The sequence below is a fragment of the Ochotona curzoniae genome, unplaced genomic scaffold (assembly GCF_017591425.1).
Source record: "Ochotona curzoniae isolate NIBS_2020 unplaced genomic scaffold, NIBS_Ocur_1.0 scaffold_3171, whole genome shotgun sequence".
NCBI classification, from domain to species: Eukaryota; Metazoa; Chordata; class Mammalia; order Lagomorpha; family Ochotonidae; genus Ochotona; species Ochotona curzoniae.
In genome coordinates this window covers 4164380-4176226 of record NW_024467104.1, presented here as the reverse complement: position 1 = coordinate 4176226, position 11847 = coordinate 4164380, and the positions used below count along the sequence as shown (strand labels likewise).

Here is an 11847-nt window from a genome sequence, read left to right as displayed (position 1 = left end):
GGCCTGCCACCCTCCTACCCGGCTGCTACTCACAGAGGCACCGCCCCAGAAGGGGTACCAGCACTTCAGCACCACCAGGTGAAGGCCCTTGACTGTGCCAGCCAGGAAGCCCCCAAAGAACAGGTGTGACAGGGCGATAACAACCTGGAAGGCCTGGGTAGGAGATAATGAACAGGTGAGGCAAGCCTGCCCCTAAGTGGGCCCCTCAGTGCCCTAGGCCTCCCAGCTGCCGTGAGTTCCCTTCCTATTGCCCAAAGGAGTCCAGTCAGCAGAGTAGGGACCTAGCCAGGATTCCCCATGGGAGGCCATCTCTCATGGAGCTGACTATGCAGGGCTGGGCTCCTCCCCGCGGTTCCTCGTGCTCCAGCTCACAGGGTGGCAGGTGCAGGCTGCTGTCCCCAGCCCCCAGCACTCAGCTCTGGGCTGAGTGTGAAGCAGACGGCTGGGAGCTTCCTCCTCTCTCTCCTCCTCCTCCTCAGGGCTCCCCAGCAGCCATCCCCTGTAGCTCTCTTTCTGCTCTGCCAGGGCCCGGGCAATGGCACTCACACCCAGCTCCTGGAGAAGGCTGCTCCTCTTCCGGGGCTTCTCTTGGTGCCAGCTGGGAGCCAGAAACTGGGACTGGGTTACTTGCTGGGGCTGCGTGGGGCTGAAGGCCTGCCATGGTGGGGTCAGCCCCGCCCCAGAGGTGGAAATAACCACACCTGCTCTGTGGGCTTCTGCCATGCACGCAGACCAGGGTCCTTGCCTGGGGACCAGGAAGAAGGCTCCATCAGAACCCAGGGCATTTGTGAGGCTCCTGCCTGCCTGGGGCTCTGCCTGTCACCTCTGCCCCCTGGGCTGGGGTCTTCCGGAGTCCCAACCTCCGTTGGATCTGGGATAATCTGGCCTTTGGGGATGGGGAGTAGCCATGCTCGCAGTCTTTCTGGGGTTGCCAGGATGTAGCTCCTTGTGGGGTAGAAAGAGGGGGCCTGGGCCAGGTGCTCCAGACCACCACAGTGGGCAGACCCCACTGGATGAGCTGGGGCCTGATTCTGCCTCTACTCCCAGGAGCTTTGGTCTTGGACAGCTCCGCGTGTCTTGTGGGGATCAAATCGGACAACGTCTGTCACAGGCCAGCCAGCCAGGGTCCCTCCACCCAGGGCCATCTGCTCTGTGAAGGTCGACCCATTCCTTGCTTTTCACCAGGGGTGGTGGGCTCACTGCTTCCTGCTCCTTCTGCATGCAGAAAACAGCTCACCCATGCAAGTGCCAACGCCAGCTTGCACCCAGTCTCTCCAGGTAAGTGCCAGGGGTTCACCAGCAGGAGGCAGAGTGCCTACTCTTGGGGCTGGTGGTGGTTGGGGGAAGGCAGGATCCCAGTCCTGGCCCCAGGTGAATTCTTCCCTGATGGGGCCCCCTCCCCTGCTCCCAGATCTCTCCCTGCAGTGGAGAGCCTCCCTTGGAAGATTCCAGCCTCCTCCCATTCCCCTTCTGCCACTGCTGTAGTCACTGATTGGTTCCTGGGAGTTTAAATTGCCTGCAGCCAACTATGGGGTGGTAGGGGGTATACAAAGGGTTACCCCCTTGCAACCCATTCCTCTTTGTTTCCCAGTGGGGGCTGCTCACCTGCTCTGGGCTCCCTGCTCTGTGCCTTGGTCCTGCCAATCGTGCAGCCTCTGGCTGGAGCCACTCTGCCTGGCCAGACGGCACCAGGAAATAAGAACATCTGTAGGGCTTTCGACTTTGGATCCGCCTCCTGCTTCTACTGGCTGCAGGGGAGCCAGTCCCCATCCCCCACGGCCCCGGACAGGTGAAGATCCCAGCATCACTGGGAGACCAGTCTGTATTTTACTGCTGCCAGCTTCCTCTGGCAAGTAGACCTGAGCCGACCTCAGCTGTTCAGTGGGCTGGAGGGAAGGAGCGCATGTGGTTGCAGCCAGCGCAGGGTCAGAGGCTGAGTGTTTTGATGACATCTGCCAGGTCAGTCCCTGGGCCCTTCCCAAACTGAACCATTGAGAGCCTATCTTGTCCCCCCCCCCCCTCCGGCAGCAGGTAAAGCTGAAATGTGACAGCAGGTGAGAGGTAAAAGTGTTGAGTGACTCTGACTTTCCATTGTGAGTTCACTCCTCTGAATGGCTCCAATGGCCCTGGGCTGAGCCAACCTGAATCTAGGAGTCTGGAACTCTCATATGGATGGCAGGGATGCCAGCACTTGGGCTGCCTTCCACTGCCTGCCCAGGAACGTTAGCAGGGAGCTGGACTGGAAGCAGAGCAGCTGTGACTTGCACCAGCCCTCCTCTCATGTGGGATACGATGCCACAGGAGGTAGCACAGCCTTTGCACCACAAGACCAGTTCCCTGGGCACTCCTGTTGGCACATTTGGGCTGGCGCATGACCCTGCAGTCCCGCAGAGCTTGGCTGCATGTATGTCCAGCACTGACTTTGCTGATGGTGACCTGTGACACCCGAGTCAGAAAAAATGCATGGTGTCAGGTTCCTCCAGCCCTTGAGCCCTCGAGCCCTTGGCTTTTCCTCTGCCCTGGAGCTGCTGACGAGTGGATAAAGAGGGACACGGATTTGCTGCTGTGCCTGAGGTCATGGCCTCTGTGGGCTCTCAGGGGCACCGAGGCTGGGCAGCCGCATACTCCATGTGCGTGAGTAGCACTCCCACAGCCGGGTGGTGAGCACCTTCTCATCTGCCATGTCCTCCTGTGGCTGCGGTGAGATGTGAGGAGGCTGCCAGCTCTGTAAGGTCCACGTTCCTGGCCCCACCTGCCCATTGCAGCCCCCAGGCCCTCGTGTGGACTTTAGTCTGCAGGCAAAGCAGTGACAGGTGAGAAAGCTGTTATCTTGTCCAGAGGAGCTTTGGGGCTGGGGCAGGGGTTAGATTAGGAAGCTGATGTCACCATGATGACAGTGATAATGATGATGATGGGTCAAAGGTGCAGGTTGGGAAGGGGGGATGGGTGGATAGACCGAACTGAGAAATTCCAGAGAGGAGGGGCAGGAAGCACTTGAGTATGGACAGAGAGAGGGAGCCCAAGCAGGGCGCTGACACGGGGCTGGGCCACAGGGGAGTCTGTGGTGACACAAGCAGTCCTGCAGCGGGGCGTGGAGGCAGACAGAGACGAGGCTGGGGGAGCCGTCTGAAGGCTGGCGACCGTGAACTCCATGGGAGCTCCCACGTTCTGTGCACCTGCTGGGTGCATCATCCAACTCCATCAGAGGCGATCTCGGGGGCATGCGTGGTTGTGTGTAGGCTGAGCCCAGAGTGAGTGTTCTCATCCAATGATTCACTCCCTGAATGCCTCGGCCAGAGTGAGTCCAGGCAAAAGCTGGGCACTGGGAATTCAACCCAAGTCTCCCACGTGAGTGGCAGGGACCCACATACTTGAGTGGTCCTCTGCTGGCCCCCCCGGGTGTCACACCAGCAGGAAGCCCGTGCTGGGAGCAGAGCTGGGGCTCAGATCTGGGGTACAGGTGTCCTCACGTACCATCTCATCCCCTCGGCCAAGCACCTGCTCCTATTTGGAGCTTGTAAGAGAAGCAGGTGTTTGTCATATGGAGAAGCGCATGCGGTGAGGGGCGCAGCCGTAGACCAGTGTGTGAGATGAAGAGCAAGCAGGAGAAGGAAGGACAGGAGTTGGTGGAAACCTAAGACAGTGACCCATGCCTTCTGATAAACACAAGCTCACCCTTGGAAGTCCCCCAGGTTAAGTCATCACACTCAGACCAGCTCAAAACGTAAGCCACCCTGTTTATTCTCTGCAGCACAGATGTGCCAGGTCACCTGTCAGGGCTGTGGGCATCTGTCTCCTGAAGTCCCAGCCCTGCCTCTGTGGGATTCCCCTGGGATATCCTGGCTCCTCAGGGCTGCAGGTTTGGGAGGGGGAACACAGAGACATCCCAGGCTGACCCATGGGGGGAGATTACCTTCACTGGGCAGCTGTCCCTGTTGGTTGTTGGTGGTGGGCAGGGCCGGAGTAGGCGGGCTTCAGCCTCCCCTGCCCTGACAGGTGAATGGACTGGAGTGGGTATGGTCAATAAGGGGAAATGAGAGACTTGAGGAGCCCAGGGCAGCTGGACGGGCCTTCCAGGCCATCCTGCTCCATGCCAGCCTGACCCCACAGACGTTGCCACTGACGACAGGACAGCGTTGCTCTCACGGTCACGAGACCACGGTCAGGACCATGGCCCTGCTGCGTGGCCCCTGCCTGCCCTATTCCTTGTATGAAATGTCTGGAAGTTGCTGGGCAGGCCAGAGCAGGCCTTGAACCCATGTCTCCTAGGGGGCTGGAACTTTCAGGAATGAGTTAGAGAAAGCAAGAGCAGCTGTTCCCAGAAAGGGGCTGAGGGAGGAGGACACACCTGGCCATGAGCCTTCTAGGACAACCACCACTGTGGGAGGGGGTGGTACACAGGAGGCGGGGAGGAGTGGGGGCTGGCACCGCCAGGAGATGCTCGGTTTCAACCCTCCGACCTTGAGGGGCTACTCGGATGACTCCTTGGGCATATACGCCACGTTGTCATAAGCGGGGGGTGGGGAGGCAGCTGGGCTGGGGATGCTGAAGTCCGTGCTGAAGGCGTTCGGGAGGAAAATCACGGGCTGGGAAGAAAATACCAACCCCAAACCAGTGCCAAGTGCCTGAGGACGCCAGGCCTGCAGGGTGGCGTGACCACGGCGTCCCCTGGTGGGCACTGAGAGAACAGCGTCCTGGTGGGGAATGGGGCGAGTCCGGGTTTCCTGGGACTACAGCAGTGAACCACACAGACAGGGCGATCCACTTCTCCGGAGCTCAAGTCCTGGCGTCCCTTTGGTGGACCGCCCCCGCCCCGGTTCAGGGCCTCTTGTTTGGACCACAGCGCTCCCCCGCCTCCGCCACCCCCCCATCAGTTTCCCCCAACCCGGCTGCCTCACCTCCCCCATGGCACACCTCCCCCATGGCACACCTCCCACGCAGCGCCGGACCCCCACCTGTCCTTTCCTATCAGATGCAGCCTCTGTTCCAACTACCCCCGGCCCCCAACTCCCAGCCCTGAATGCCTGCCCCCTTTCCACCTGCCTCCGTCTACATCGTCCCCCATTTTCTCGGAGTCCAAGCTCAGTTTCCACCTCCGTGGCTCTGCCCGTTCTGGCGGGGCAGACGGTCAGCGGGGATGAGCCCCCTTTTCTGGACCCAGCTTGGGGGGCTGCCTCCCTGCCCCTGGCATCGCAGAGCTGCTTGCCCGTGGGTGCTGGCGCCCTCCCGTGGCCATGGGGACACAGCGCCATCCTCCTGGATGGAGAGAGTCCTCCACAGCCCCAGGGACTCCCCAAGCACTGTCCCTTGTTCAGTGTTACACAAGGAGCAGGGAGGGGGCTGGAGGCAGCGAGCCTTCCCACACAACAGCTGTCCCCCCCGGAAGCTCAGCTTGGAGCACTCACCATGTTGGCTCGGTTGCGGGTGGCTTGGCACCCAAAGTGGGTAGCAATGACCGAGACGAAGAACTCCAGGATGGTGAAGATGGTGAGCACGGCCAGATAGCCCCTGCCCACATCCTGGGGACCAACGCCCACAGTGAGAGCGAGACAGGAGTTCTAGAGCAGGAGGTCCCCGAAAGAGGAAGCCGTGCCCACAGTCACCTGTGCTCCCACTGCCAGCCCGGAGCCCCCTCCTCCATGCCTGCCCACCCCAGGCTGCCTGTCCTTGGCTCCTGTCACAGGGTCAAGTGCCCACATTCCAACCTGCTCCTGGATCTGGCTCTCCTGTCCCCCAAGTTTATCAGTGTGGGGAACATGCAACAACACACCCAATGAGTGACCCCGAAGTCCATGAGCAGAATGGCCGTCCCAGCAAAGGCTGCCATGGCGCTGAGAATGTTGGTGCCCAGGCTGCTCCTTACCTGCAGGGGCGAGGGAGACGGGGGTTGGGGGGTGAGGCAGCAGTGGGCAGAAGAGGCAAAGGAAAGGAGAAGGGTCTGGCAGCGGATCCCACTGCCAAGGTTCCAGGTGCCAGGGGCCTCACTGCTGGGCACAGCTTACTCTTGGTGCCTCTCTCTCCTCCCTCCCTGGGACATCAGGAGGGTCCCTCCCTCCTGTTCCTTCCTGGAAGCTGTTGGTGGAAGCCGGAGGTGGGGAGCCCTACCAGCTGCCCTCCCCCCTCTCTCTGCTGGCCCGCTGTTGGGACTCACCAGGCAGCTGGTATGCTTCCTCTCGGCAGCCACTGACAGGGACCCGGAGATGATGAACTGTGGTGAGAGCGAGCCGAGTGAGGCTTGGGCCAGGGTGTGTCCTGCCTGGGCTCTGTCGCCAGGCCCCCAGGGACCAGGGGCAGTGCAGCGGAAGCAGCAGGAGTCTCCCAGTTGCCCCCACCCAGGGCCCTAGGGCTGCAAGTGCAAGACTAGGGTTTTCGCTGACATCACAGCTTGCCAGCCCTTTGGGGAAGGTGCAGTTCCCCAGCAGACACCTGCTGGGTTGCAGTCATGAGCTGTGCGCATCATGGAGTTGAGTAGGATGGATACACTCCCTGCCCTCACCATTGGGTAGGGGCAACCCTTAGCAGGTGAACAGTGACAAAGGCAGTGAGGAGATGGTGGCAAGGGGCTGCTGGCGGGGACAGGGAAGGCCTCTCTGGGCAGAGAGACCTGTGAGAGGATGCAGGACAATGGTGGCTTCCCATGGCCTATGTCCTGGTGCCCACGCTGTGCCAGCTCAGGCTCTGACACAGCCTGCCAGCTTCTGGGTTTGCACCCAGAGGCCATGCTGGGGAGCCTCCACGGAGAGGCCATTGTGCAGCAACATGGATGGGGGAGGCCCTGTTGTAAAGACAGGAAACCAGGGAGGGGCCACCACAAGGGTGGACAAAGCCTTGCTATGCTCTCAAGGGCCGGCTGGGGCCATTGATGCTGGGGTGGGGGGTGGACAGAAAGGAATCTAGGAGGCTCCGTGGCTATTCTGAGCTCTGACTGCTGGAGGTGCTGTCGGCTGAGCTGGGGAGATGGGACTGGTGGCGGGGAGCAGGCTGGGAGCAGGGTAGGCACTATGAGCTGAGTCAGGATTCTGGGACATCCAGTGGTATGCTCTGGATAAGGCAACCGACCCGAGAGAGAGAGAGAGAGAGAGAGAGAGAGAGAGAGAGAGAGAGAGAGGCAGTGGCTTGCCCAGGGGTTGGACTCTGACCTCTCTGGACTCTATGGGGGGGTGCCTGGAGCTCTCCTCGAGGCAGCAGGAGCAGTAGAAGTGTCCCCAAGTCAGGTTCTAGAACCACCACTCACTATCTTCACCCACATCGCACATCTGAGTCCTTCTGTAAAAGGAGCCCTAGTGAAGGACATTGACCACAAGGGGCAGCATTGGGGGTTAACTATGTGGTGGAGTGGGGGTTCAGACCTCACCAGCCTGATCTCAAAGCTCAAGCTTCCTGGGGTGGGGGGGCTTGGGAAGGAGTCCGGCCAAGGAGCCAACACCCGTGCAGTGTTCACGCAAACGCTGCCACGCTCTCTCCACCCGCAGGACCACAGTGACACTTCTCTGATGGGCCTGGCCAGGGTGTGGTCACAGGAGTGGGACTGGGGCTCAGGTCTCGCCAGCCACACCTCCAGGGAATGGCACAGGTGCCTCCCAACCCCAGGGAGAACTGAGGGGTTCTGCAGGTGGAGTACCGAGGGTGCCCTGTACCTCCTCTTCTACAGCTTTCTCTGGCAGCCTGCACACATAGAACTGGTCAGGTTTGGGTTTATATTGAGAGTTTGGGCTAAGGGGTCCCGTGTCCTGCCAGAAGCTGCGAGCGGGAGGCGGTGGGAGTGGAGTGGGGTGACCCCGGATGACTCCCCCTCCCAGCCACAGCACCCAGCCACCGTCCCTCTAGTCCCGGTACTCACGCAGGCTCCTCCCCAGAAGGGGACACCGCCGTCTATGAACAGCATCCCCAGCGGGCCGCGGCGGACCGTGAGCAGCACACTACCAAAGCCCAGGTGGATGAGGCCTACGAGGATCTGCACGGTCTGTAGGGGGCGCCACGGCTCAGTGTGCGGGCAGGCCGGGCTGGGCTCTGCACCCTGCCACCTGGCCGTGGGCGCCCCCAGGTACTAACAAACTCAGATTCTGGCCAACAGAGGTGACAGGAGTACAGATTTAAAAAGCAAGCCCGCTGCCGGCTCTACGCTCCTGGCTCTCTGCAGCCTGAGCCCAGCACCCGGCTCTGCCTACCCTGAAGGCTATAGCTACAGCAGCTGGCTGGCTTCCAGCCCGGAGGAGACATCTCCTGGCCAGCCCTTCTCCTTCCCTGACCACTTCCTGCAAGGTGTTGCACCTGCCTCCCACCTGGCTGACTCTCAGCCTCCATTTGCTTTTCAATAGCCCCCCTGCCCCATTGCTCTCCAACAGCTCCCTATAGCGTTCCCAGAGGTGCGATGGTTTTCCTAAGGGTGTGTGTGTGTGGGGGGGGGACACGTGGGTCTCAGGAGTATTCTGCCACATGACCTCCTGTAACCTGTGGAGCAGGGTATGAAGAGATGTGGAAGATTCCTGAATGCAGCCAGGGCCCATCCCAGCATCCCCTTCCATGCATTGGCACCAGCAGGGCTGTCCCACGAGCAGTTCTGTCTGGGTGTCTGGCATCCCGATATGTAGAAGCATGGCCCTCCAAGCCTTCTGCTGTGGCTTCAGCTGCCAACCTCTCTTGGGCTTCCTAGGTGGTGTGGCCACCCAGCTGCCGCCATTGCCCTCCTTCCTGCTGGGTCTTCATCTGGAACTCTTCTGATTGGTCCTTGATACACACTAGCTTGCCACTGAGCCAATGCCCAATCTGCACTATGCCCTGGGCTGGGTATGTAACAGATACAATCTCATTGAGTCTCAAAATGGGAGGAGTGTACCAGACCAAGGCCCAGAGCTGCCCAAGCTCTCCCAGCTAGGAAGTAGCAGACTGGTCAAAGCTGAGGCCAACGTCTCCCTTTCTGCAGAGTACTTCCTGTCTATCTTGCACGTTCTGTGTTTCGTGTGCCTCTGGGAGATGTCGTCATTCCCTGAGACTGCTCTGAGGTTTCAGGACTGCAGCAGCCGATGCCCCTTTGTGTGTAGAATTCTGCATTTCAGCTGACTTCAAGCCTGAGATGCTGTGCGTTTACAGAGTGGTGGGGTTGAAAGTGGAACTTTTGGGTCAGGCCATCCTAGCTGCAGGGTACCACTTCCAGCTGGGTTTCCTGACACAGCCAATAGGAGCCATGAGCCCCACCTCACAAGGTGGAGTGGGAACCCAAGAGGTGGCCCAGGGCACACACCTCTCAGAGAGCCCAAGCACACAGGTGCTGTCACCATCACCATCGCTTGTAAAATTTTCGTCTTCCACTTGGGAAAAATGGAGGCCAGTGGACAAAGTGAAGAATCTAGGGTTGTGGGTGCATATTCAACTGTAAGCACAGAGTGAAACAAGCAAGCGGCTACTAGCCCATCACCTTCATTCGGTCCTTTGTAAGGTAAACCCAACCTGGAACTGTATTATTATTATTATTATTAGTTAACAAATATCTGGGTTCCTGCCAACCACAGACAGCTGAGCTCCAGCCAGTCACGGGCAACCAGAGGATGCCAAAATGAGGCAGAAACCAGTTGAGGCCAATCAGGTGGTTTCTTGATGTTTCCATGTCCTGCCTTTTCAGACTTACTGCTCACATGGCTGGGTGGAACCTGTCACGGTTCTGAGGGCTGACCCATTGATGTGTTGTTCTTTGTTCAAGGAAGCTCTACCATCCTTAGACTTTTTCTTTCTAACAGCACTCACATCTGAGCCTATCCATCGTCTGTGTCTATTCTTGCATTCCCTCCCAGAGACCAAGGTCATGGCATTTGGACAAGCGCTTGGAGACCATGTCTGAGGCATTCTCAGTCCTGCAGCTCCGTCTACCTCCTCCAGACGCATGCCTCTCCCTCCTCCCTTTGTGCTAGCGTTCTCCACCTGCCTCAAGGCGCACTCATTCCCATCTCTGCTCTACCTGGCAGAGCCTCCCCCACCCCTCCCCTGGCCCTTCCCTTGGCAGCTTCAACCTGGCAGGCAGATACTGGCTTAAATATCATCTCCCCGGAGGGTATTTACTGTCCATCCTGGCTGGTGCTGTGCCTTTCCCATCCCTCATTTTTAACCTCTTCACCTTCTCTGGGGGTGTTTGAGTCCTCTTTTTAGTAGACTAGGGTGGGGCCTTGTCCGTGTGGCACACAGTGGAATCTCCATGCCTCCTGCATGTTTATTGGCTGCTCCCCCTCCAAGGTGTGCATGGATGCTCCACGGCTGTGTATTCATTACATACCCATCACCCAAGCTCCCTGTCATTGGGCCAGGTGGTTCTTACCCCTAACGCTTTGGGCTCTCCGGTCAGGAACGCGTCCACAGGCCGGAGGTCTGGCGGCTGGGTGGTCTGAGGTGTCTGCGCCCCCAGTGGTGGCTCCTCGAATTGCATCACCCCTGGGGGCTGGCACATGGAGGGGGGTAGCATGGCTGGAGGCGGGCGTAGGCTGCTGGCATTGCTGGGTGGGAGGACGACGAAGACCCCATTGCTGGCGGCAGGTGCAGACATAGTGCTTACGGAACTTGGGAGACAAAGAGGGCGATGTTGATGATCACACATTTACATGAAGGCCAAACCCTTACATCAGAGTAGGGGAAGCAGAGGTTGGGGCCTCCAGGTGGGGTGAGGCTGAGCTTTGGTCTCTCTGGTCCCAGAAACCCTGCTGTTTATCTCTGGGTTATACAATGCTGCAAGGAACTTGTGGGCTTCATTGCCCACAGAGAGGGCACGTGACTTGCCAAAGACACACAGCTGGTGTGGGGTGAGCTTAGCCAGTGCGCCTCTGGACCAGGACTCACACAGCCCTCCCTGCCTCCCAGCCCAGGCTGTCAGTCTCCAGCACATGACTCCCCTGGTGATGTTCCTGTTGTAAGAGGGTTTCTCTGTGGATGCCAAAGCAGTTGCTGGGGCGAGGTAGTTAAGACCTACAAGGATTACAAAGACTTCAGGGGTGTTTGTCTTGGGCTAACGCTTAGTGGGAAAAGCTACTCTTTTAGTCTACATGTCAGAAAGTGAGCTGAGCAAGATGGTTGTGGCATATTCTACAATGATGTGTCCAACAGCCATATTCACACGGGATGTTATGTCCTCCAGCCATGTGAAGCTGTGCCATCTACTCCTCCCCATGACTGGCCTTGTGGTTGGCATGGGTGGGTAAAGGGTCTAGGGCAGGTGTCCCAGTCACTGTGAGATGTGGTTGGGGGGTGGGCAAGACAACCACCTCCTCTGCCTCGGTGTCCTTACCTTCAAAGTGGGCATGACCCTGGCACCACCTCTTAGGGATTGCTGTGATTTAGGCCAGACCAACACATGCAAATCTGAGAAACACCATCCCTTACAGGGCGATTTGTGATGTTATTTGCTTGAAATCCATCCTTCAGTGTAACATATCAGCCAGTGATTTGGAACAGCACATGTGTGCTTTGCCCAGTGCCCCAAGAACGGCTGTTCACACTCCCCAGAGGAAGAGCCGGCCTCCAGGGCAGGCAGCGAATGCCCTGAGGTTCTGCACGGGTTCTCAGGTGACGAGGATTTGTCCTCGCAGTTTTGGGGTGATTGCATCATCATGATGTGTGTCCTCTGGGCAGTGGGTTCTGGTTTTGGGGAACAGGATTTGTGAAGCAAGATTTCTGGTGACTGACTGGGAACAGCTCCAAGGAAATGGTTGAGGACATTGGTCGGCAGTGGGAGATGGTGGAAGGCGTCACGGACATTGGAAGGGCTTGCTCACACAGCGCCCTCTTGCCTGGGATGCGTGACCAGCTTGTGATGCCAAGAACTGTCTGATTGTCCCTTGATGGCCTGGATGGCACTCTCATTTTCAG

General features: G+C 58.8%; 1 protein-coding gene across 1 annotated transcript; it reads right to left on the bottom strand.

The window, feature by feature from the left end:
* Nucleotides 1-4469: 4469 nt before the first annotated feature.
* On the bottom strand, nt 4470-10537 carry MS4A15 (membrane spanning 4-domains A15). Its single transcript, XM_041004198.1, has 6 exons — nt 10307-10537; nt 7841-7963; nt 6152-6208; nt 5771-5863; nt 5406-5519; nt 4470-4586 (listed from the first exon to the last, which is right to left on the bottom strand). Exons 1-6 carry the CDS (start codon nt 10529-10531, stop codon nt 4470-4472), a joined length of 729 nt encoding a protein of 242 aa, XP_040860132.1. The 5' UTR covers nt 10532-10537.
* Nucleotides 10538-11847: the final 1310 nt, after the last annotated feature.